Source organism: Thamnophis sirtalis, unplaced genomic scaffold (assembly GCF_051295495.1).
Source record: "Thamnophis sirtalis isolate CommonGarterSnake01/CBP01778 unplaced genomic scaffold, rThaSir2_p1.2 scaffold_15, whole genome shotgun sequence".
Classification (NCBI taxonomy): domain Eukaryota; kingdom Metazoa; phylum Chordata; class Lepidosauria; order Squamata; family Natricidae; genus Thamnophis; species Thamnophis sirtalis.
In genome coordinates, this window is record NW_028261395.1 from 34,527,369 (window position 1) to 34,551,913 (window position 24,545).

Consider the following 24,545-nt stretch of genomic DNA (forward strand, 5'->3'; position numbering starts at 1 on the left):
TTCAGCAATAATCAAACCACTAAAGGTAAGGGGGCAGAGAACATACAAATGACCATATTTTGGGAATTTGGGGTCCAGGCTACTTGAAGGACCATCTCATCCTGGTGGGCTTGGCCAACACACTGGCAGAGAAAGCATGCCTACCTATTCTGGATAGCAGGGTCCAGGAGAAGGGCCTTCCCTGCCATTGCACTGCCCTCTGGAACATCTTGTTCCCTGGAGTGAGGTCAGCTCCAACTCCCCCAAACTTCCATAAGAACCCAAAGAACTGGGTCTGACAGTGGGCCTTGAGCTCCAAAGGTGGAGCATCACAGTGGAGATGATTGATAAATTAACAACAGATCCCCCTACTTTGCATCTCTCTCACCCATCTTATCTTTAATTGGGGGCACAGTGTTTGGCTTTATATATTATTATATTAACTTATGTCTTTTGTTGTTGTTAGTTGCAAAGTTATGTCCAACCCATCGCGACCCCATGGACAATGTTCCTCCAGGCCTTCCTGTCCTCTACCATCCTCTGGAGTCCATTTAAGCTCACACAGACTGCTTCAGTGACTCCATCCAGCCACCTCATTCTCTGTGGTCCCCTTATCTTTTAGCTTATAGAATTTTTATATTTTATGATTGTAAGCTGCCCAGATTTACCCTCAGCTAATGGGGGTAAATGGGCAGCCAATAAATTTTACCAATAAATAAATAATAATAATTTGCTTCCTATTTAACGTAATGTTTAATATAAGGTTTACTCAGCTTTCATAGTTTCAGTGTCAGCCATTTTACAAACAAAAGTATTTCTGTTCATTTCTTCTCCTTTGTGTTGCCATTCAAAACAAATATACGTTGGAGAATAAAGATGAAAACCAGATAAAGGTAGATTTTTTGTCTGCAATTTTTATAAAAAAATACAGATGACAACCTTCTCGGAGTGTGCAGTGGCATGAGGAAAATGAAAATTATAGGAAAGTATAACCAGGAGTCTTAGTGTAATAAGTATAGAATATAGAATAACAGAGTTGGAAGGGACCTTGGAGATCTTCTAGTCCAACACCCTGCTTAGGCAGAAAACCCTACACCACCTTACAATAAGTGAATGAAGAGCACTATAAGTAATTTCTTGTATTTATTTATTGCAAACTCATGATGGCTTGCAAAATTGAAAGAAATCTGCGGTGTAATGTAAATATATAAATACAATTTCCTGTTTATTTATCACAAACCTCTGGTGGCTTGCAAAATTGAAAAACAAAATTGCACTGTAGTGTAAATATATAAACACAATATAAAACCAAGATAATAAATCTAACAGCAATATCATGAACTTAAAACATCCACAGTGAAAAAAAATCAGTTATCCCCCAACTTCAAAGTATATAATCATTATACCTACCACAAATAACATAAAAACCCAAAGAGTAAAAATAAATATATTCTGTAAATCTCATTGAATTCAACAGTGTAAATTTACTAATATTTAGGATGTTCTGAAGTTATTAAGTAAAGGATTAGATATAATGTATCTGCTGCCTATTTTGAATCCAGTATTTAAGTAGACTAAGAAGAAAGAGCTGAGAATTATAAACTGAAATTAATAGTTTTTCCAACAAAAGACATTATTTATTCAACTGTAATGCTTGGAAATAAATAAAAGATGAAAAGTTTACATGCAGATTCTGAGCTGTATAAATACCCCCAATGCATTGGCAGAATGTTAGTATATTCAGTGATACCTAAATAGTTAATTTCATATTCAAATGATAATTCTACCAGGCACACAAAAACAACATATAGTTTGATACCAGTAATTGTATACTTTAATCTGTGTTAAAAAATACTTCCCAAGGAATATGCACTTGTTAAAATTTACTTCCAGCAAGCTCTCACTGAGTTGAACTGAGCTGGCACAACACTGGAGGTAGAATTGATCACGGGAGTATTTAAAACTGGATTGAAAATATTAAATCTGCATTCTCAATGCTCAGAAGTTCTTTGGAGTCCAGAAATATTGAAGGAAACAAGGGAAGGGGAAAAAAGAAAAGAAAGTTGAGAGATGCTTGATTCCTGCCACATGATTTAAACACATATTTGACCTTGAACGCTGGTAATGCATATAAGGATGCTGTACCAGTGGTGAAATTCAATTTTTTTCCCTACCGTAGGCATGGCTTGGTGGTCATGTGGCCAGGTGGGCATGGCTGCACACAATATAAAAGCTGATGGACTTCACAATTCCCTGCAACAAGCAGGAACCTCACAGACAATCAGGCACAGCTGATTGTCACATGATCACTGGAACTTTCGTTTCCCCTTTTTAAAGCACTCTTTACTACAAGCTGGGGCGAACGATAGCATTTTTTACTAGCCACCCCAAACCAGTAGCATTTCACCCATGTGCTGTACCATCTTATGAAAATGAAATAGTGTGGTGTCAGAAAATATCATGAAAAGCCAGCATAAATAACTTTACACGCATATTTTAATCTTAAATTTGCACCAAGCATACCTTTACTTCCCCAACATCCAAATAAAACTTGCTGAAGAACCCTTTTCCTGTTTTTGAATAATGCAAAAGTCTGTTTTACAAAACGCCAACACAGATGACATTACTGAATTTAAGCCAGAGGTCATAGAATTAAGGAGATGTAGAAGCGATCCCTGAGGAAATGATTATTTCATTCTGTTTTGGGACTCCACCTAAAACTATCCACTGGAAATCTGCAAAGCTAAATTCAGTCACTTACTGGTAAAAAAGTAAACTAAGCCAACTATATAAGCGAGTGAAGGACTGCATATTAATCATATAATAATTTGGTCCAAAAAAGAGATGGGACAGTTGAGCTTGTATTTTCAGTACTAAATGAAAATGAGAAAATAAGAGGATGAAGCTCGAGAGGAACTGAAATAACACCAAGAACTAACCCTGAGATGAAACCGAACTGCAGTTTCAGGTCACGCAACACATATTCTGTGCATAAACCTGACTCAACAATAACACTCAAATTACAATGAATTAAACAGATACCTTTGTAAATCCAATCAATCACACATCTAACTTTATGAATTCAGCAGTCCTCATTATATGTCCCCAATTATGCTGTCTTCATTATATACACTGTGTTTTCCCAAAAATATGACCTACCCCAAAAGTAAGCCCTAACCTTTTTACACGTGTGCCCAATATAAGCTCTACCCCCAAGATAAGCCCTAGTTAAGCCCATGCCCAGTCCCGGGTGTACAGGGTGGAGCAAGGTACATGGATAAAAATTAAGCTAGGGTGGGCATGGGGTGGTGGAGGAGCTGCCCTACTTACCAGGCCTCGTACACCCCGACACCTGCCTTGCCTGCCCACCTCTTCTGTGACTGCTCGCCGCCCTTTATGCATGTTGCCCCTGGCCTCCATTTTGCTGTCAGAGGCCTTCTGAAAAGGCCTTTGCAGCTGAGAAACAAGGTCCGGATTGATGCGTGCATCGCCCCCAGCCTCTGTTTCGCCATCAGAGGCCCTTTGGGCCACTACAGGCTACTTCAGCTGACTGCAGTTCTGCAGTTCGGCTGTTCAAATCTCACCAGCTCAGGGTTGACTCAGCCTTCCATCCTTCCGAGGTGGGTAAAATGAGGACCCGCATTGTTGTTGGGGGCAATATGCTGACTCTGTAAACCGCTTAGAGAGGGCTGAAAGTCCTATGAAGCGGTATATAAGTCTAACTGCTATTGCTATTGCTATTTGGGAAAGGCCTCTGCAGCCGATAACAGAGCTCCGGATCACTCAAGAAACTTCTTTTGGCAAACAATATACAACTTTTGCCCCCAAAGTTATCTTTAAGATTCAGCAGGCATCACAAGTTTTATACAAGCAATGCATATTTTATAAAGAAGATGCAAATTCTTAAGCTTATAAGTAGTAACACAGGGGCTCTTAAACTTAAGTACGGATTAAAAATATTAATTTTCTAAATAAGTGTCCAGTTTCAGTAGTAGATTCGACTAAGTAAAGCATCCTTATTTTTCATAGCCACTTTTTCATGACTCAGTAACTACCACTTTCAATAGTTCCCAACTGCACCACCAATTCCTGAGTGTAAATTTCATATAACCACTGCTTACCGAGAGCGCTGGATTGCCTTCATCCTCCACAGTGACCACCAGCTGATAGAACTGTTGTCGTTCACGGTCTGGAGGGGAAGGGCGGGTGGAGATTTCTCCAGTCACTCTGTCCATGCGGAAGGTCAACTCTTCATTGCCATGGACGATGTAGTAGGAGAGGGCACTATTGAGGCCACTGTCCCTGTCGGTTGCTCGTACCTGAGCCACAGCAGTCCCTCCACCCACGTTCTGTGCAAATATAAGACAAAGGGGTTGGAAGAAAGAAAATTAGGCCACAGAAGAAATAACATTAAAGGTAAAGGTTCCTCTTGCACATATGTGCTAAACGTTACCAACACTGGGAGGCAGTGCTCATCTCCATTTGAAAGCCGAAGAGCCAGCATTGTCCGGAGACATCTCCGTGGTCATGTGGCCGGCATGATTAAACACCGAAGGCACACAGAACACTGTTACCTTCCCACCAAGGTGGTTCCTATTTTTCTACTTGCATTTTTACATGCTTTGGAACTGTTAGGTTGGCAGAAGCTGGGGCAAGTAACGGGAGCTCACTCCATTACACAGTGCTAGGGATTCGAACCACCAAACTGCCAACTTTTCTGATTGACAAGCTCAGAGTCTGAGCTACCAGCCACTTCGTCACCTTTCACTGCAGAACATTACAGTTACACTAAATCTAAACCTAGGGTTTGTGGAAGAAGAAATGGGAGAATCTGCGGATGCGGTGAAAAGGTATCAATCTAGAGCAGGGGTGTCAAACTCATGTCACGGCAGCATCGGGTGATGTATTGGAACTTTCCCCCGCTTCGCTAAACTGGGCCTGGCCAGCATATGTCACATCCAGCCCATGGGCTGGGAGTTTGACAGCCCTGATCTAGAAGAAGGGTCTCCAAACGTGGCCACTTTAAGACTTGTGGACTTCAACTCCCAGAATTCCTCAGCCTGAGGAATTCTGGGAGTTGAAGTCCATAAGTCTTCAAGGCTGAGGAATTCTGGGAGTTGAAGTCCATAAGTCTTAAAGTGGCCACGTTTGGAGACCCCTGGCCTAGAGTCCCTACCTAGCCACAAGCAAACTAAATCCAACCCTCCTTGAATTCCATTGACCTTATCTAACTCTCAGCAGGTGCTGGCCGTTAGCAAAGAAGATTCTTGTGCACAGGCTATGTAGCAATAAATCAGTTTAATTAAACCTTCACATGTGGATGTGGTCTTTTGAGCCTGACAGATTTGACACTGGCTAACACAGGTAGTCCTGAATTTACAATCATTCATTTAGCGGCTAATCAAAATTACCAAAGCACAAAAAAAGGTGACTTGCTTTGTTGCAGAATTCCCCATGGTCATGCGATCAAAATACAAGCCCTTAGCAACTGGCATGTATTTTTGATAGTTGCAGCATCCTAGGGCGATCCCCCTTTCAAGTTTCCAGCCAGCTTCTGACAAGCAATGATAATAGAGGAAGCCAGATTTGCTTAAAGACCACGTGATTCACTTAAGAACAGCAGAGATTTGCTTAAGAACCGTGGCAAAGAGCTTGTTAAAATTGAGCATCGCTCACTTAACCACTGTCCTGCTTAGCAATGGAAAATCTGCTTCTAACTGTGCTTGTAAGTCGAGGACTACCTGTATATACTATCTTACAATAATCAGGTTTCTTCTCTCAGCAGACTCGCTATTTTTATGGGAACCTTAAACCAGGGGTCTCCAACATTGGCAACTTTAAGCCTGGCAGACTTCAACTCCCAGAATTCCCCAGCCAGCTGGGGAATTCTGGGAGTTGAAGTCCACCAGGCTTAAAATTGTCAAGATTGGAGACCCCTGCCCTAAACATTCAAGATGATTAATTGAATACTTCACGAAAGCTAGAGGTCTGATCACAAGGCATAGTAAAAAGAAGTGAACACGGGCAATGGGGAAAGGACTCCAAGAGAAACAGCTTTTCATTGCCAAGCAAGCCAATGTCAGCAGCGTCTTTCACAGGTAAAGAGCAAAGCCAGTTAAAACATAATGCAAGCACACAAACTGGACCATTCAGATGATCTCAACATATATCTCAACATATATTTACTAGTTGATAACCTGGCGTTGCCCGGGTATTTATTTATAGTGGGAAAATGTCCGGACCAAATGTAATTTCTAATATTGGATTTTTCCCCCTTACCAGAGGGAGCCCCCTTCTGGAGTACTGTGAAGCAGTTATCATGGCAACTCCACTGTGCTGTACAGTAGAAGCCATTTTAAGGCACAATAGGCTGTATCTTAACTGTAGGGGTGTCTTACCCCCACAGTATTTTTCTCCAGAGAGTAAGTCATCTGTGTACCAAGTTTGGTTGAAATTGCTCGAGGCGCTCCAGAGTTATGCTGGAGTACACAGACACAGACACAGACACAGACACAGACACACAGAGCCATTTTTATACATATAGATAACAGAGGTAGTGCTGACTATCATCTGGGTTGCTTCAAGATCAGGATTGGATCAGTTCATGGAAGTCAATGGGTATTAGCTTTATTGGCAGCTTGCCTACCTCTGAAGGCCTCCTGTGGTTGCTTAGCCAGTGTGAGAATGGATTGTTGGACCAGATGAACTAAAGATCTGATCTAGCAGGGTACTGCTTATGTTCTTATTAGCTCACACCAGATGTTCTACAAACTAGTATGTATACTTCAAGCACCCTGAGTAAACCCCAATTCCAGCTGATGTGGCTCAAATATCATCAGTTCCTGAAAACATTGGCAGATTTAGTGTTAACTATCTCTAGGAAAAGCCTATATGTGTATGAGTAGTCATGTGGCTTAGCATCCTGTATTATCTATCTGAATAGAGTTGATGAGATTATGGGACTTCCTCAGAGTGCTTATGTAATTAATGCTCCCATCTGATGCTTTCAGATAATATGGTTTAGATGCATTTTTCTTTTGGATAAGTATATAAAGACAGCCTAAGACTGCAGTAATTGGAATCTGTCCTTTTCATCATGTTTTATTGCTTTATTACACACATCCTGTTGATATGTCTTTGTTACAGAATGCATTTGCTACCAAGGTGTATCCTTGCAAGCTATAATTAGAATAAATTACATTTGTCTGGTTATTCCAAACAGTGGCATTTCCCAAATTGCGCACATTTTCCAGGGAGTGGAAAAGGGATTGTAGCAAGTACAGGACTGTTGTTAGACAAATCTTATTTCTTTAAGTGGTTCTAGAATGGGAACATTTCTTAGTAGATTATCTCAAATATGCAAAGGGATAGCGAGTATCTAAGAAAAAATAAACTTTGCTAGGTCATCATTCTAACATGAGCTACAGCAACAATACAAACAGTCTCGGTTAGAACAGCGTTGTACTAGACAAAGTCAATGTAAAAGTAACCAGAAAGAAATCTTTAAACATTTGAAAAGCAAAAATTGCTGCTCAAAAAGGAAGCAGAGAGCTCAATCCTCAGGGCTGTAGACAAATTGAAAAAAAAAAAGTAATCTGCATCGTTTTGGGCTTCGAATAAAGGTTTGTCCGGGCTTCTTCTAAGACGGGTGTCTTAAGACTTGTGAACTTCAACTCCCAGAATTCCTTTGCCAGCCAACTCCCTGGGGAATTCTGGGAGTTGAAGTCCACAAGTCTTAAAAGTTGCCGCGTTTGCAGACACCAGTTCTAAGGGAATAAAGAATTTGGTAATTATTATAACTCTTTTTGTTTTTCTCTGAATTCCTCAGAGATCTTTCTTCTCTATGACATCATTTTTTTAATCTGGGCACAAAGAAAGCCTGTAATAGTGAGCTTTACTTCAAGTTCATGATATCAAGGTGCAGAAGTGGTATTCAGCTGGTTCTCTCCAGTCCAGGCAAACTGATAGCGACGGCTGCAGGAGGCTCCGCCTATCCACCCCGACATAATGTGCGAGCACCAGTAGGGAAGGTAAGTGAATCCCACTGCTGACCAAGGGATAGTTGGCATTGAAACTACTCAGTTCAGTGACTCAGTCTTTAGCGCTCCAATTTCTACCCACCCAGCTCTCCTTGTATGCTATCTTCATATCAGAGATAAATTATGAGAATTGGTGCACCCAACGTTGATATCCCTTGTTTTGCTTTTATTTAGTTGGCATTATATTCAATTGTCTTTTCTAGGATGCTGTTGCCGACAACGTCTTTAAGAAAAGAATATTTTTCATCAATATTCTCAAATGCTTACAAATAAGCAAAAATGAGTTGCACTGAAGTTAGGCCCAGTTCTTTCTTTTGCATGAACAAGTTTCTGAAACAAAGTTTTTTCTATTTTTTTATTATAAATGTTAAAAAAAATTATGAACAAAGTATTGCCCGGACTTTTCCCTTTAACATCCTCACATATGCATAATTCATTTTACATCATATTTCCATTTCTGATTTCAGCCATATTATTTTCTTTCCATATTTCCTATCTTAAGCTTAATTTCTACTTAACACCTAAACAATATCATTATTTGACCCTTCAAAGTTAACCACATTTACCATTTCATTTCCATCTGTTAGTCTATTTTACTATAGGTAGTATATATCCTCAAATTCAATTTTTATATCATAAGTATTTCACTTAATTAGTTATCCACAATTAATAATATTAATATAGTTCCCTCACATCTTAATTAGCTATATACCATTAACAATGTTAACATATTTCATTTTATTCTACTAGCAAATCCTTTCTTTCCTTTCGCCCTTTGCTAACCATTTTCTCTTGGTCTCTCAAAGATTTGACTTCTTTTAGGTTCTCTTCTTTCCACCCATTCACCTAGCTTCTCCTTTAAAAAAAAATTGCTATATTTTTTTCTTTGAAGTCTTTTTCTCCTCTTTAGTTTTATTGTTCTGATAAGTTTCCCCAGATTTTCTCCCAATCTTTCCCCACTATTTCCTTCTTTACTGTTTATTTTTTTCTTTTTGGGGGGAACATTCCCCCTTGTCTACTTTTTGTCTGCCACTGTGAATCCCAGTGAAATCACCCAAACATTTTTCTTTTTCAGTCCTTCTTTCTTCCATAATATCTTTTTGTACATGGAGAAGTTTCATTAGGGACATGGCCATGAACCTATCTGAGGAAAGCCAGCAACCAGAAGACCTTCTTACCTCGTTAATGCTAACATTGTATCCATGTTGGTTGATAATGACTGGAGAATTATCATTAACATCCAGAATGTTGACTCTTAAAGTGTGTTCTTTCCTGCGAGCAGGGACACCTCGGTCTGCTGCTTGAATCTGAAAGGAAGACGAGACTTAGTAGAACATGGGTGAAGCATTACAGATTTGGTCATGCTATTAAGTTGGGCAAAGCTAGCAGCCCAGGACAAGAGGACATATTTAGACACAAAAGCAGAAATATTTCCTTTACTGAAACAAGCTAGTGCTTCACTGATAGACGATAAGTGATAATTAACTAGTTAGCTAGCTAGATTATAGAATTGATCAATTAGTAGATCCATAGTAGATAACTAGCTAGATGATAGAAACAAGATAGCTAGTAGATAGGAAGATAGAAGATAACTAGAAAGATATTTAGAAGATATCTAGAAGATGATAGATAGGTAGATAGATGATATAGATAGATATAGATAGATAGATAGATAGATAGATAGATAGATAGATAGATGATTTAGATAGATAAATGACATAGATAGATTTAGATATAGATAGATAGACAGACAAGACAGACAGATATCATAGATGATATAGATAGGTAGACAGATTAGATAGATAGATAGATAGATAGATAGATAGATAGATAGATAGATAGATATAGATAGATAGATAGATAGATAGATAGATAGAGATAGATAGATAGATGGTAGATGGATGGATAGAAGAGATAGATAAATAGAAAACTTTGCTGAATAAGAAAACAATGGAAAATAGCATTGCATAAATCAAACAGCTTCATGATCATTCTTAGAATATTGCTATGAAATTTTGGATAGTATTACAAGCAAGATATAACAGAAGTGGAAGAAAAGGACAAAAAAATGCCTCCAAGAAAATGGACCAATTCCTCCATATCACATAGTTAAAACATCAGAGGGATTCTAGCGCAAAGCTCCTGCCTAAAAATTGTCTTCATGTTCTGCTTGTGGACTTTCCAGAAACATCTGTCAGCTGCTGTAGGACTAAAATTCTGAACTAGATTGGTCATTGGTCTATGTCTCTTTGAATTCCAGAATCCAAAATCCAGAGTCTCATGTCTTGAAGTGCTAGTAAATTGAGGTTTGATGGCTTATTCTGATTGCAGACACCGTAAATGTATTTCTGGAGCTTCCAACGGGGGTGCCACACTTTTCCCTCTGTCATTCTATCTTCCTGCCAAACTGAGAGCCCACAATGGCTTCAGATCACTTGATATCGCCATCTGCTTTTGTACTGAAACACAGCTATAACTTCCCCTTCTTGGTTCACCTTGGACTAAGGACAGGAAACCCCTCCTCCTCCTCCTCAATTGCCTTTCTCCTTTCTTCACTGCATATATTCCAGCTCATTATTCCCTCTTCTCACATTCACTATGTAGCAGCACTTGGATTAGCGCCAGGATGTAACACCTGAGTCCCTTCAGAAAAAAAAATGCATTTTTGTCTTTTGTTAGCTTTTTAATAAATTCTGTTTTATTCAGGGTCTGGAGTGTGTTTATTTACATAGCCACCAATGGTTAACTAACGGTGAGCGAAAGATAAAAATGATGAACAAAAGATCATTCAAATCTCTGAAGGGAGGCTGTTCCATAAAACAGCAGTCCCTAAACTTTCCAGCTTTGCGGACTGGCAGGGGAGGGGGGAAGAGGGGATGGTCCCGTGCAAGGAGTGGGCGAGGTTGTGTGTGCATGAAGCTTCATTTGTGCAATTGACGTGCATGCGTGCCACTGCGCTTGCATGCTTACATGCCACTTCCTTGGCCCAGGGGTTGGAGACTCCTGCCATAAGGCATCTGTTATGACAGAGAAGACATGTCCAAGTTATTCCAGGTGACATTGGGGTAGATCAGTGATGGCGAATCTTTTTTGGCTCACGTGCCAAAAGCGGGGCGAGCGCAGGGGGGTCGTGTGCGCGCATGCCACACCCATAATGCAATGCCCATGACCCCAGCTTGCATGCATGCATGACCAGAACTCCCCCACATTTTTGGCATGCTTTTTTCATCCTCCCCAGGCTCCAGAGGCTTTATAGGAGCCTGGGGAAGGCGAAAACAGCCATCCTGGAGGCTCTCCGGAGGCTTCAGGAGCTTCCCTGAAGCCTCGGAAGTACAAAAAAAAAACGGCCCTATGGGCAAACTGAAAGTTCAGGAACGGACTTCCGGTTTGCTCGTATGTCTGGTTTTAGCCCTCCAGAGACTTCAGGGACTTTCAGGAGGCTTCCCTGAAGGCTCTGGAAGATGAAAAAAGGCACTACAGACAAACTGGAAGTGACTTCTGGTTTACTCATAGGGTCGTTGCTCATAGAGTCATAGGAAGTCCATTCCCGAACCATAGGGCCATTTTTTTGCACTCCGGAGGCTTCAGGGAAGTTCCTGAAGCCTCTGGAGGGCCTCGGGGGGCAGGGGGGGGCAAGGGAAGCTGTTTTCACCCTCCCAGGCTCCTATAAAGCCTCTGGAGCCTGGGGAGGGCAAAAAATGGCCTCAAAAGAAGGCTGAAGTCAGTTGGCCAGCACGCACATATGCTCTGGCCAGCTGACAGTGCAACGCCTCGCGTGCCCTGACAAATGACTCTGTGTGCCACCTGTGGCACGTGTGCCATAGGTTCACCATCCCAGCCATAGGGATCAATACTATACATGCTCCTACATTCTAGACCAATTGAAGCTTCTGAATACTCTTCAAGGGCAGCCCCCTATTTAGATCAGTGCAACAGTCCAATCAGGAAGTGTTGTGGCCCACCAGCAATCAGCAGAGCTTGCAGCAAAATCGGACAGTGAGGAGGTTGGGGAGGAACATGGGCCAGTCCTGGGGGCTGAGGAAAGTTCAGATGAGGCCTCTGCTTCAGAGGCAGAGAGGGAGTTAGATAGCAGTGAGGCAGAGGAACAGCTGGAGCCTGTTCCCAGTGTTTGCATGTGCAGAACTGCCAGGAGACAAAAACAATTAAGACAGCAGGATTGACTTGGGAGTAAAGCCACACCTTGGAGGTGATTGGCCCCTCCTATAGGAAACAAAAGAGGATGGAATGGGGAGTGGGCTTCTGCAGGAAACAATTCGTTCCTTTGGGCTGTTTCAAGAGTGGAAAGTTCTATTTGTGACTGTAAAAGACTTCGTGCCAAATGTTGCCTTGCCCTGCGTTTGGAAGCTAGTTATCTGGCAACTCTCCAAGCGAGATAAGGTTCGTGTTGATAAACATTCCTCTGAAAGCCTGTTTGCCAAGCTTTGCTGACTGAATGAAAGGACTTCACAGTTGTGTAAATAAAAGAGGTTTTGTCAGGATCAAGACTTTGCTTCATACTTTTAAGGAAGCCTAGGTCACAACAGGAAGTAGCTAAGGCATGAGCAACCATAACTATAACTTTCCAAACTAGAAATAGGCACAACTGGCCCATAAGATACAGTATATCCATGCAAAGCTGTTCCTGGCCACACCAAACAGGAGCCATGAGTTTACTAGACTACACATCAGATTGCTTTCCTTCTACAAATTCTAATTCTACTTCGGAATAAGAAGCTTGATACAAGATGTAACACTCATGGCTTCTAGAATTTTTGCTGGATGTCAAGTTACAAAAAGCAAAAATGCATAGCTCCATCATAAAAGGTGTATTCCATTCCATTCTGTAGTTCAAGTTGCAAGATGTCCGCCTTTATATAAGAATATGAAGTCAGCAACTAAAATAATGGAGTTATACATAGATGGCACACTTGGGATTACAGAGGGTCTCTAAAGAACAATGAAAAGACTGGCTTATTGCATGGAGAGCCAATTACTTACATAAACATTGGAAAAGGCATTAGACGTAGGTAGTCCTTGACTTATAACTGGTCACAGCAACTGTTTGAAGTTCTGACAGACCTCCCCAGGGGTACTTACAACCCGGTTCTGATGACCATCTCCTGCCTTGTGGTCACATGACTCCATTTCAGGCATTTGGCCACAAAGCTGCGTTTACAGCCATTTGCAGTATCTTGTGGTCATGTGACTACTTTTTGTGATAGCTTTTTTGTCAATGCCTTGCATTCACTTCTGGTTTTCAGCAAAACTGGTCCATAGCGAACAATAGGTTCCCTTAATGATTTTTGCTTTACAACTGCCACATTTGCTTAATGACCGCCCAAAACAAATTGATAGAATCCAGTTAGTCACATGGGTGACACACTTTATGATTGTCACCACTTGGCAACCATGTTGGGCAGGCTCCATTATGGCTATAGGTGGAGGACTACCCATAGTAAAGGTAAAGGTCCCCCTCGCATATATGTGCTAGTCGTTCCTGACTCTAGGGGGCGGTACTCACTTCCGTTTCAAAGCCAAAGAGCCAGTGCTGTCTGAAGACGTCTCTGTGGTCATGTGGCCGGCATGACTAAAGGCCGAAGGGGCACTGAACACTGTTACCTTCCCACCAAAGGTGGTCCCTGTTTTTCTACTTGCAAGAGCCAAGGTGGCGCAGTGGTTAAATGCAGCACTTCAGGCTACTTCAGCTGACTGCAGTTCTGCAGGTCGGCTGTTCAAATCTCACCGGCTCAGGGTTGACTCAGCCTTCCATCCTTCCGAGGTGGGTAAAATGAGGACCCGGATTGTTGTTGGGGGCAATATGCTGACTCTGTAAACCGCTTAGAGAGGGCTGAAAGCCCAATGAAGCGGTATATAAGTCTAACTGCTATTGCTATGTTTACATGCTTTCGAACTGCTAGGTTGGCAGAAGCTGGGACAAGTAACGGGAGCTCACTCCGTTACGCGGCACTAGAGATTCGAACCGCTGAACTGCTGACCTTTCTGATTGACAAGCTTAGCGTCTTAGCCACTGAGCCACCACATCCTTAGGACTACCTATACCACACAGTATAAAACTTGGACAACCATCACTCCCTCTTACCTGTAAGGTGTAGCGTTCTATTAGTTCCCGGTCCAAAGGCCTTGCCACAAATACTTCTCCATAGGTGCTGTTGGTTGTACGGATTTCAAAAGCCCTGCCTATGTTTCCCAATACCAGTGAAAAAACAACCTGCATAACAAAAATAAAAAATATATATGGTGAAAGCGTGGAAGAAGAGAGGAAGTGAAGAGAATTAGTCCATTTGATAGAAAGTAACAAAGGGTATATTTTATTTACTTATCATTGTTTTTTCTTTTTTTATGTGGTGGCAAGTCAAATTCTGTCCTCAATTATACTACTAACCCTTAGACAAGAAGTTTTCTACTGGAATTATTGCATGTGCATATGTAAAGGTAAAGGTTCTCCTCGCATATATGTGCTAGTTGTTCCTGACTGTAGGGGGTGGTGCTCATCTCCGTTTCAAAGCCGAAGAGCCAGCGCTGTCTGAAGATGTCTCCATGGTCCTGTGGCCGGCATGACTAAACGCCGAAGACACACGGAACGCTATTACCTTCCCACCAAAGTGGTCCCCATTTTTCTACTTGCATATTTTTTTATGTGCTTTCAAACTGCTAGGTTGGCAGAAGCTGGGACAAGTAACGGGCGCTCACTCCGTTACGCGGCACTAAGGATTTGAACTGCTGAACTTTCTGATTGACAAGCTCAGCATCTTAGCCAGTGAGCCACCGCGTCCCTTGCATATGTACACAATTAAAAATGAAAACTGGGTATGTAAAACAACATTGCATTGTTTAAAAAAGAAAAAAAAACAATATTGGATACTTAACTGCAGAGGAAGTTAAATTAAATCAGGTAGTTGGACACAGTGAATATAAAAAACTAGCGAAGCAAAACCGATATGTAAATGAACTAAAGAGATAACCAGGGAGCTTGTGAAAGCTATTGTTGCCTTTGGAATGAATATCATCAGTAGAATTCAAACTGAAGCATATGAAAGCAGGTGTTATCCATTAAGAATGAAACTCCCGGGTGTTCACAGCTACCTCAGGTACCAAATTAAAAGAAAGAAATGGGCCACACCTTAAATGCAAAGCGCTTCCTGTTTAATATTGAAAGGAGTTCTTTTTGGTGCAATGAAATGGTGAAAGAAAAATGCATCTGAGGCTTTTTTTTGCAGCCTTTTCAAGCCCATTGTCCTAAGTCAGCTGCTGAGCAGCTTCAGGGCACCAGAGGAAATGGTTTGCAATGCTGTTTTTTCCTATGTTATTTCACAAGCCACCTGGCTTACCCATCGCCTTAAGCGACATGCAGCCTGAGTTATCTTACTTTCTAAGACTAAGTAGTTACACTGAGCCAAAGGGAAGAAGAACACATGGTATTCTAATTTATGGGATGGGGCGTGATTCATTCAGGGCTGACTGTTGGTAAGCACTGTGGGAGCTGTAAAAATATTTAGGGCTGTTTTTGCCAGCATCAACCTCTACACTGTCTCCTCAAAAGAAGAAAAGATGAACCGAAGAAACAATGTTGATGAAGACTTCTATTAAGCCAGCAAAAAGAAAGTTGCCATTTCAGCCTGATTTTATACATATACATATACACATACACATACACAGATACACACACACAAACACACACATGATTAGAGGAGGGGGAGGAATAGCAGTCCAGGACAAAATTTATCCTCTTCTGGTGCCAGTAATGTGGGAGCAGGGGTGGGCTTCAAAAATTTCAACAATGGGTTCTCTGCCATTGACACTTATAAGGCAAAAGGGAGGTAAGACTAGATAATCTAGGATAGCTTGCTGTAGCCAAGGATAAAGAAAGTATCTCTGCAGTACAATTGTAAAATACTTTGCATAAATTTATGACGTTTCCTTCACAGTTATTTTTTTGTTCAGGAATATTGTGTGTACCTACCTAGAAAAGACCAAGTTCAGAAGTTTTTCTTAAGTAACTTCCAGTTTGTTAATGCAGAAATTAAGCATCATTTACTTATAATCCTGTGTACATTAAGGAAGTGGACAAACATCACATTTCAATACCTGCTGCTACAATTTAGAAACTGTGTACTGTGAAGTGATATAGTCACAGCTACCTGTCCATTGTTCCCTGCATCGGGATCTCTGGCCAAAACCAGAGCAATTCGACGTCCAACAGGGCTGTCCTCGGAGATGCTCACAGAAGAGTCCGAAGTAATGTCGAACTGTGGGCTGTTGTCATTCTCATCCAATATGGTGATAGTAACCTGCCAAGTGGAGGAGAATCTGAATAATACTTTTGGTAGACAGGAGGCAAGCCATCATTACATAGAGATAAATGATGGCAAGCTAACAATGGACTTTTCAAAGCCAGCTCTTATATATACCGCAGTAGAACTCAAGTTGGCCCTAAAATCTACAAACTGGTCTCCTGAATCTGTGATTTGCACCATTCCTAACAATCAGACCATAACATGCACTTTTACACAGCTTTTTACACAAAATCATTATGCTTTTAGGATTGTTTGAAGGCATCGTTTACATCAAAGGAGGGACCACTTATTTGAAAGACCATTTGTTCAGACTGAAAAAAATAGTGACCCAATCTAATATCTGTTTAACTTGGGAAACTCACCCTAGGCTCAGCAAGGTTTTGTTTCAAGGGTGGGCAGGATACCAAGTTATTTGCAGGCAATGCTAATTTAAGGATCCCACTAATTAGCAAACAAATGGACAAACTTCCCGTTTGATAGGGAGGGCCCTACTTCACTGGCGCCATCATATAAACTAAATGAGTCCAGTAATGTTTGGAAAATCACAGCAATAATGACTTCATCAACTCTCACAGCAACACTAAATATTTTTACTGTACAGTGTGAACTGTCTCTTCATAACTGCACTAATGTGTTAGGCTGCTAGGGCTATATTGCAGTCGCAGACATGCGTTAAGAATCAATCTGAGCTAATTTTCAGCCAGTAGTTAAGGAAATGCTGTCATGGCTAAAAATAACAGAGCTCGTAAACACACTCGACTTGAAGGAGGAGAACAGGGGTCTATATGTGAAACTTTGTCTGGCTAGAGGTTTCAAAGACAGAATTATCCAAAATAGCCGGTTTCTGAAGAAAAGCTCGGGATCCATTTCTCTTTCTTTCACTGGATTTGGTTGCAACAAACCTTTTTCTCTCCTTGCTAACACTTGTATCTCAATGCATCAGCCCTTGCTTATCAATGGAGACCGAGTGGAGCAAGTGGCCAGTTTTAAGTTTCTGGGTGCTATCATAAAAGAGGACCTGACCTGGGGCACTTACATTGCACCACTGGTCAAAAGGGCCCAGCAGAGATTATACTACCTGAGACTTCTCAGGAAACAACAACTGAATGAAAAACTCTGGCGACCTTCTACCGCTGCACCATAGAGAGTATTTTAACTTACTGCATCTGTGTATGGTTTGGAAATTGCACAGTGGCAGATAGGACAGCACTCCAGAGGGTTCACGTCATTGCCCAGAGGATCATTGGTTACCCTCTCCACCCTTTGGAAGAGCTTTATAGCTCAGGATAATAAAAACAAGGACAAACAGGCTGAAAAACAGCTTCTATCCCAGGGCAGTAACTAAATTGAATTCTATGCTATGGTGCAATATTAATGCAATATCGGGTTTTCAATTTCAATTATATAGCATGTGAAGAATGGGTCTTTGTGTTTTTATTTTTATAGTTATAATGTACACTGAAGATGGCATTCAATTTCATTGTACGATGTGCAATGACAATAAAGTAAACTAAACTAAACTAAATCTACACTCAAACGTTTGACGTTCTATTATTCTTCCAGAGGCAATTCAAACCCATTCTCTTTAATTACAGGTAGTCCTGACTTATGACCACAATTGAGCCAATTTTCCCCCATTGCTAAGCAAGACAGTTGGTAAGTGGGTTTTGCCCCATTTTGCAATCTTTCTTGCCCCCGTTGTGAATCACTACAGTTGTTAAGTTGGTAACACGGTGGTTAAGTGAATCTGACTTCTCCATTGCGTTTGCTTGTCAGAAAGTCTCAAAACGTAATCAAATGGCCCAGGAACACTGCAACCATTATAAATACATGCCAAGTGTCCAAATTTTGATCACATGGCCATGGGGATTTTGCAGCGGTCATTAAGTGTGGAAAATGATCACGTCACTTTTTTTTTCAGTGCCGCTGTTCGAATGGCATGGTTGTAAGTTGAGGACTACCTGTACTTCTGTCCATATTATAAGATCACAGAAAAAAATATTCCAGGTCCCATCAATAAAACAAGGACATCATTTAGGTTCCAAAAGAAGGCATGCTTTTTCTGTCACTGCCCTTGTCTTTTGAAGCAGAAGCTCCCACACTCCAAGGTCCATGTGGTCCTGATCTGGCTTAAGACCTTAATAAGGTCTTAAAGAACTGACTCTTCTCATAATCATTGTGCCAAGTGGGATAATATAGGTACCCATTATAAAGTTATGTTCAGGGCAACTGTCTTCCCAAGTTATGGTTGTCTTATTATCCTGATTCTTTAAAGGTAAAGGTTCCCCTTGCACATATGTGCTAGTTGTTCCCGACCCTAGGGGGCGGTGCTCATCTCCGTTTCTAAGCCGAAGAACCAGCACTGTCCAAAGTTGTCTCCGTGGCCATGTGGCCGGAATGATTCAACACTGAAGGCACATGGAGTACTGTTACCTTCCCACCAAAAGTGGTTCCTATGTTTCTACTTGCATTTTTACATGCTTTTGAACTGCTAGGTCGGCAGAAGCTGGGACAAGTAATGGGAGCTCCCCCTGTTACAGGGCGCTAGCGATTCGACCTGCCGAACTGCCGACCTTTCTGATTGACAAGCTCAGCATCTTAGCCACTGAGCCACTGCATCCTCCCTGATTCTTTAGTTTTTTTATATATTGATGTTTTTAATTACTTTAATTGGCCAGGGTGGCGTGGTGATTAGGTGGCCTTCAAAACGGAATGAATGTGAAATTGGTATAAGCAAGAATCTCTTTGAAGACACACAACATCCATTGGCCACTTTCAATTTTCCCTTTCTTTATAGGAATAGCCATAGATGAGCTTTAACCTTGGTAGCTTTAAAATGTGTAGCTTTTAATTTGCATTCCCTGGTCAGCATGCTATAATAAACATTATAATAAACAGTCCTACCTTCTGTTGGATGGAAGCACAAATGTGGACACAGAGAAGAAAAGAAACAAAGAGGGATTAGGTTTCTGTCCTTTAAATAGGAAACATAAATACAGGGTTTTGGGGGAAAAAATATTATGGGCCAGAGACATAGATTCAAAGAACAATGTAAAAAAATAATAAGTCTTTGTTGTTGCTTTATCAATCTTTCCTTAACCATCTACCATGTTTCCCTGAAAATAAGACAGGGCTTTATTTTCTTTTGACCCTTGAAATAAGCACTTGGCTTTATTTTTGGGGAGTTCATTATTTTTGAGGTTCAGGAGGCCCCTTAACCTCAGCCCACGGCCCGCAGTTCAGCTGACCCAGAGACGGCGAGAGGTTCTGTCTCTGTTTCTGGCACACGCTTGCCAACCCTAGTGTCGCTGGGCCTGCCGCTCTTTTGCGGCCGCCACTAAGAGAAGGGACGTGGTAGCTAGGGTTTGCAGGAGCAGCCTTGATGTGAGGCAGGTTTCCCCCTTCCTTCTCCCCCAGGAAATGGCAGGGACCAGAGGTGCATGCATTTAAATATTTTAGGGGAGGGCTTATTTTTGTGGGAGAGCTTATTTTAGCGTATGCGCTCAAAAGCCTAATTGGGCTTATTATCTGGGGAGGCCTTATTTTGGGGGAAACAGAATAATAGGTGTGGTCTCCTTGGTCATTTATTGATACACTTCTTACCCAAATTCCACTTAGCATTCCCCATGCATGCTGATGCATTGCAGATAATAACCTTTATTTCTCCAGTATTATTTGTCCAAAATGGGAAACTGCCCTTGGGCCTTAAACTACAACTTCCCATTGTACCACTCTTGTATGTATTCCCCTCCCCCACCTCCACAAAATGCTCGCATTTTGAGTCAAAAGTAGTAAAAAGGGGAGAAAAACAAAAACAAGGGTGAGGTTAAAAGAGAAATTGCCCATCCTGTGTGTTTTTTTAAATGTAGAAGAGAGGATTCTAAGATAATTTTAGTCCATGTGTTTTGAGTGTGTGGTTTCTTAAACCACTTTGAGTTCTAAAAATTCTATTGAGTAAGACATCTGTAAGAAAAAATAATAAAATATGAGAGCAAAAATCTCGTGGAACATTATCTGGACTAAACACAAATTACTTTTAAAATGTTTAAAATGTAGAATAATTTTATAAGAATTGCATCATTTGATATTCACAAAAAACAATCTAAAGTAAATGAATCTAAGTAAATCCAGTGTAAAAATGTGGATGATTAAGAAAGTAAATCAATCAGTACTTTATAGAAAACAATTCAACCCAACTATCCTTCAGCCTTAAGGAAGTAGTAAAATGGTTAACAATTTGAATTTTTCAATAGACTTTCAGTTTTAACATGGAGTGGCTTATTGACTACACAATCCCCACATCCGTCATAACACATGGTGTGATTCTAAAGATATTTGGTGCAGTGGTTGGTTTGTACTGGTTTTATTACCACTTCGCTTGTGCACTCTCTCTGTCTCTCTCTCTGTCTCTCTCTCTGTCTCTTGTGCGCAATGCTTTTGCGCATGCACAGAAGCATCCAGGAGGGTGGGCGGAGCCTCCCACTGCCTCCACTAGCGGTTCAGCCAAACCGCACTAAACCGGGAGCAACCCACCACTGATTTGGTGCCTTTAAAAACACAGCCACAAAGAACCTTCCTACAATGGAAGTTTTAAAAAAGATGGATAACCATTTGGATAACCATGAAGTGGTGTAGGTTTCCTGCCTAAGCAGGAGGTTGGACTAGAAGACCTCCAAGGTCCCTTCCAACTCTGTTATCCTATCCTATCCTATCCTATCCTATCCTATCCTACCCTACCCTACCCTACCCTGTCCTGTCCTGTCCTGTCCTGTCCTGTCCTGTCCTGTGTGGTGAGAGCTTTAAAATGGAAAGAAAAAGGAAAACAAAATTTCCAGTCTTCTTGCATATACTAAGGAGCATCCCCACAAAACAATCTTCAAAGTTGTTTTACTCTGTTCCCATCTCCAGAGCAAACCAGAAACTTTCCATTTCTTGGGGATGAACAACCTCACAACAGTAGGTTGAAATTTTAGCTAAGCATAAGGAAAACAAAAAACACTATCTTGGGCAGGACAATCAGTTCCACATTTTCTCATGCTACAAAGACAAAGGAACACCAACAAAACCAGCTCACCACAGTCGAGTCCAGTTTAGGGCTTCCATCATCCGCCACAACAGTTAAGGTGTAAACATCGCCTTTCTCCCGATCCACTTGTCCTCTGACTGTAATCACCCCCTGCCAGAAAGAAATAAAAACATACAGGCCACTGATATCTGATATCTGGTGATGTCCACAGATAACAGAAATCCTGCAGTAAATTACTTACGGTGATTCCATTTATTTTGAATAAAGACAAAGCTTGAGGATTAGTATTTGGATCAAACTTGTATGTGATCTGGTTAAGGTTGTCGATGGACCGGGCCTGGACTCGTAGCACTTCAGAACCCAAGGGGATATTCTCAGTGATGGTTGCTTCATACGTGATGTTTGAGAACTGCACGGCCTCATCTAATTCGTTAAGGAGACTGACATAAATGCTGCAGAAGCCTTGGTTTTGGGGCGGGGCTTGGTCTGTGGCGGAAACATTCATCAAGTAGCTCGTTTTCGTCTCATAGTCCAGGTAGTCAATGGTGGTAATGAGGCCGGTGCTCTCGTCAATTTCAAACTTGCCCTCGGATCCCGAGATGATTTTGTAATTCACTAGACCCCCATTTCCTAGAGAGGGGGAGGAAAAACAATGATCAGAGAAGGCATGTGGTTGGTTGTAATATAAGCCATGGTACAGAATCCCAAAGGAGTGTTTGAAACCCCCAATGAATGTACTTCTTCTTTTCAAAATTCCTCCAAAGTTCCAAAAAAGTTTAATTTTTTATAATAATGGTGTCAGGGTTCCAACAGATGCCCTAATTAAATCATGAGCCTCAAGCCAAGTTTCAAAAGAAATCCAGTTATTTATTAGGAGCAACACACCAAGTGAAGCCAACTCTGATCCCATGTAAGTTACAGCCTAATTATGGCCCTGTTTCCCTCTTTCCTCCAAGGTGTGTTATAAATCACATTCTCCAATGGAGTGCTTTCATGGGCAGTAGAGAGCACATCTCTTTGGCTGTTGCAGGGAACCTGGTAGACAACCTTGAAAAAGATATGCATGGAATGTGCTTCTGTTTGTGGCTGCCATGCTGCTCCATCAGTTCCCCACCTCCCTCACACATGGCAACTTGAGAGCAGGCCAGGGATGCTTTGCGAGTTGACAAATGGAGTGTTGCAATATGATTTGTTACATTATTTCAGTGGTCTGCCAATCCTTGCCAGTCTTGTAAGTCTCTCTTCTCTTACAGGCTTTTGAACTTAGGTTGGTGATACACTTGAAGTACTTGTAATTTCAAGTTCTGTTGGAACTCCTTGCCTTCTACTTGTATTAATTACCCTGATCAGATGTTTGAATTTAGGGTAAGGCAAGAAGCAATGGATGAAAATTAATCAAGGAGAGAAGCAAGCTGGAATGAAGGAGGACATTCCTAACGATGAGAGCAATCAACCAATGGAATAGCTTGCCTTCAGAAGTTGGGTGCTCCTTTAGGAAGAGACTAAACAACCATTGGTATGAAATGGTATAGGGTCTCCTGCTTCATCAGGGGGTTAGACTAGAAGACTTTCCAACTTGGTTATTTTATAAAATCTATGATATTCCCACCATCCCCAAAAAGAAGCAAGCATTGATATATCCTGTTGTGATTTTAATTCTCATCAAATATGTTCCATTGGGGTTCCAGATGCACTTTCTGCATTTGCTTCTTCTTGTGTTACTTCCTTCTGTTTGTTTTCCACATTATGGGGCAACTCTTCTTCTTCCTATTATTCCAAATCCTATAGTACAGCGATGGCGAACCTTTTTTGGCTCAGATGCCAAAAGTGGGGGGAGTACAGGGGGGGTCGTGTCGCATGCCACATCCATAATCCTATGCACACGATCTCAGTGCGCATGCACACGACCAATGCTCCCCCCCATTTTTGGCGTGCTTTTTTCGCCCTCCCCAGGCTCCAGAAGCTTTATAGTACCTGGGAAAGGTGAAAACAGCCTCCCCCACCCCCTGGAGACCCTCGGTTTGCTTGTAGGGTTATTTTTTGCCCTCCAGAGCCTTCAGGGAAGCTTCCCGAAGCTCCGGAGGACTAAAACCAGCCCTACGAGCAAACCGGAAGTCCATTCCTGAATTTCCAGTTTGCCCGTAGGGCCAGTTTTTTGTGCTCCAGATGTTTCCTGAAGCTCCCGGAGGGTGAAAAATGGCCTCAAAATAAGGTTGAAGTCAGCTGGCCAGCACGTGCATGTGCGCTGGCCACCTGACAGGGCAACGCCTCATGTGCCCTGACAAATGGCTCCGCATGCCACCTGTGGCACGCGTGCCATATGTTCGCCATCATGGCTATAGTACAATTGCTTGGAGTTGTACGAATTAATTTTAGATAATCCACCCCAGAGGTGGGTTGCTCCTGGTTTGGGCGAACCAGTAGTAGCGGTGGCGGGAGGCTTCGCCCATCTGCCTGGATGCTTCTGCGTATGCAGGCGTAAACAAGCAAACCGGTAGTAAAAAAAATGGAAGCCCACCACTGATCCACCCCCACCCATCCTGTTTTTTTTAATAATTCTATTAGTTAAAATGATGAAATCCAAAGGGAAGATATACATAGGGTTAATGCAGTGAAGGGAAAGTCACCTCTTATTATTTTATATTATTTATTTATATTTTTAACTGACTTTATTATTTTTATAGAGTTGTTAAAATGTACTAAACATAAGCAACAACATGCAATCCTGATTAAGAGGAAGAAAGATTGAATTTAAATTAACATTTAAATTAACATTTCAATTAACATTTATTCCTTTAAGGCACCCATTGGGGAATCTGTTATTGCTTTTGCCTCAGCAAAAAAGAGACTTGAAACTCTAATTTTATGCAATTGGAACAGATGGTTAAAGACCCAGTTTAGTTGTATGCTAAAGTCTCCATGGATTAATTTATTGCAGGAGCTGTGGTGGCACAGTGGTTAGAATGCAGTACTGCAGGCTACTTCTGCTGACTGCCCTCTGCCAGCAGTTTGGCAGTTCGATTCGGACTGGCTCAGCCTTCCATCCTACCGAGGTCAGTAAAATGAGGACCTAGATTGTTGGGGGTAATAGGCTGACTTTGTAAACTGCTTAGAGAGGGCTGTAAAGCACTGTGAAGATGTATATAGTAGTATATAGCAATGGTGGGATTCAAATTTTTTTACTAC

The 24,545-nt window shown here is 41.5% G+C and overlaps 1 protein-coding gene across 1 annotated transcript in view; it reads right to left on the bottom strand.

Annotated features, from left to right (window-relative positions):
* The window catches only part of LOC106545335 (cadherin-23), a 453,671-nt gene that overhangs the window by 611 nt on the left and 428,515 nt on the right, over nucleotides 1-24,545 (bottom strand). The window contains exons 30-35 of the mRNA XM_087702429.1: nucleotides 21,601-21,989; nucleotides 21,408-21,509; nucleotides 16,178-16,327; nucleotides 14,119-14,247; nucleotides 9,197-9,325; nucleotides 4,101-4,328 (exon numbers count right to left, since the gene is read on the bottom strand). Of these exons, the coding sequence (XP_087558555.1) occupies nucleotides 4,101-4,328; nucleotides 9,197-9,325; nucleotides 14,119-14,247; nucleotides 16,178-16,327; nucleotides 21,408-21,509; nucleotides 21,601-21,989 (1,127 nt within the window). The remainder of the gene's footprint in view (nucleotides 1-4,100; nucleotides 4,329-9,196; nucleotides 9,326-14,118; nucleotides 14,248-16,177; nucleotides 16,328-21,407; nucleotides 21,510-21,600; nucleotides 21,990-24,545) is intronic.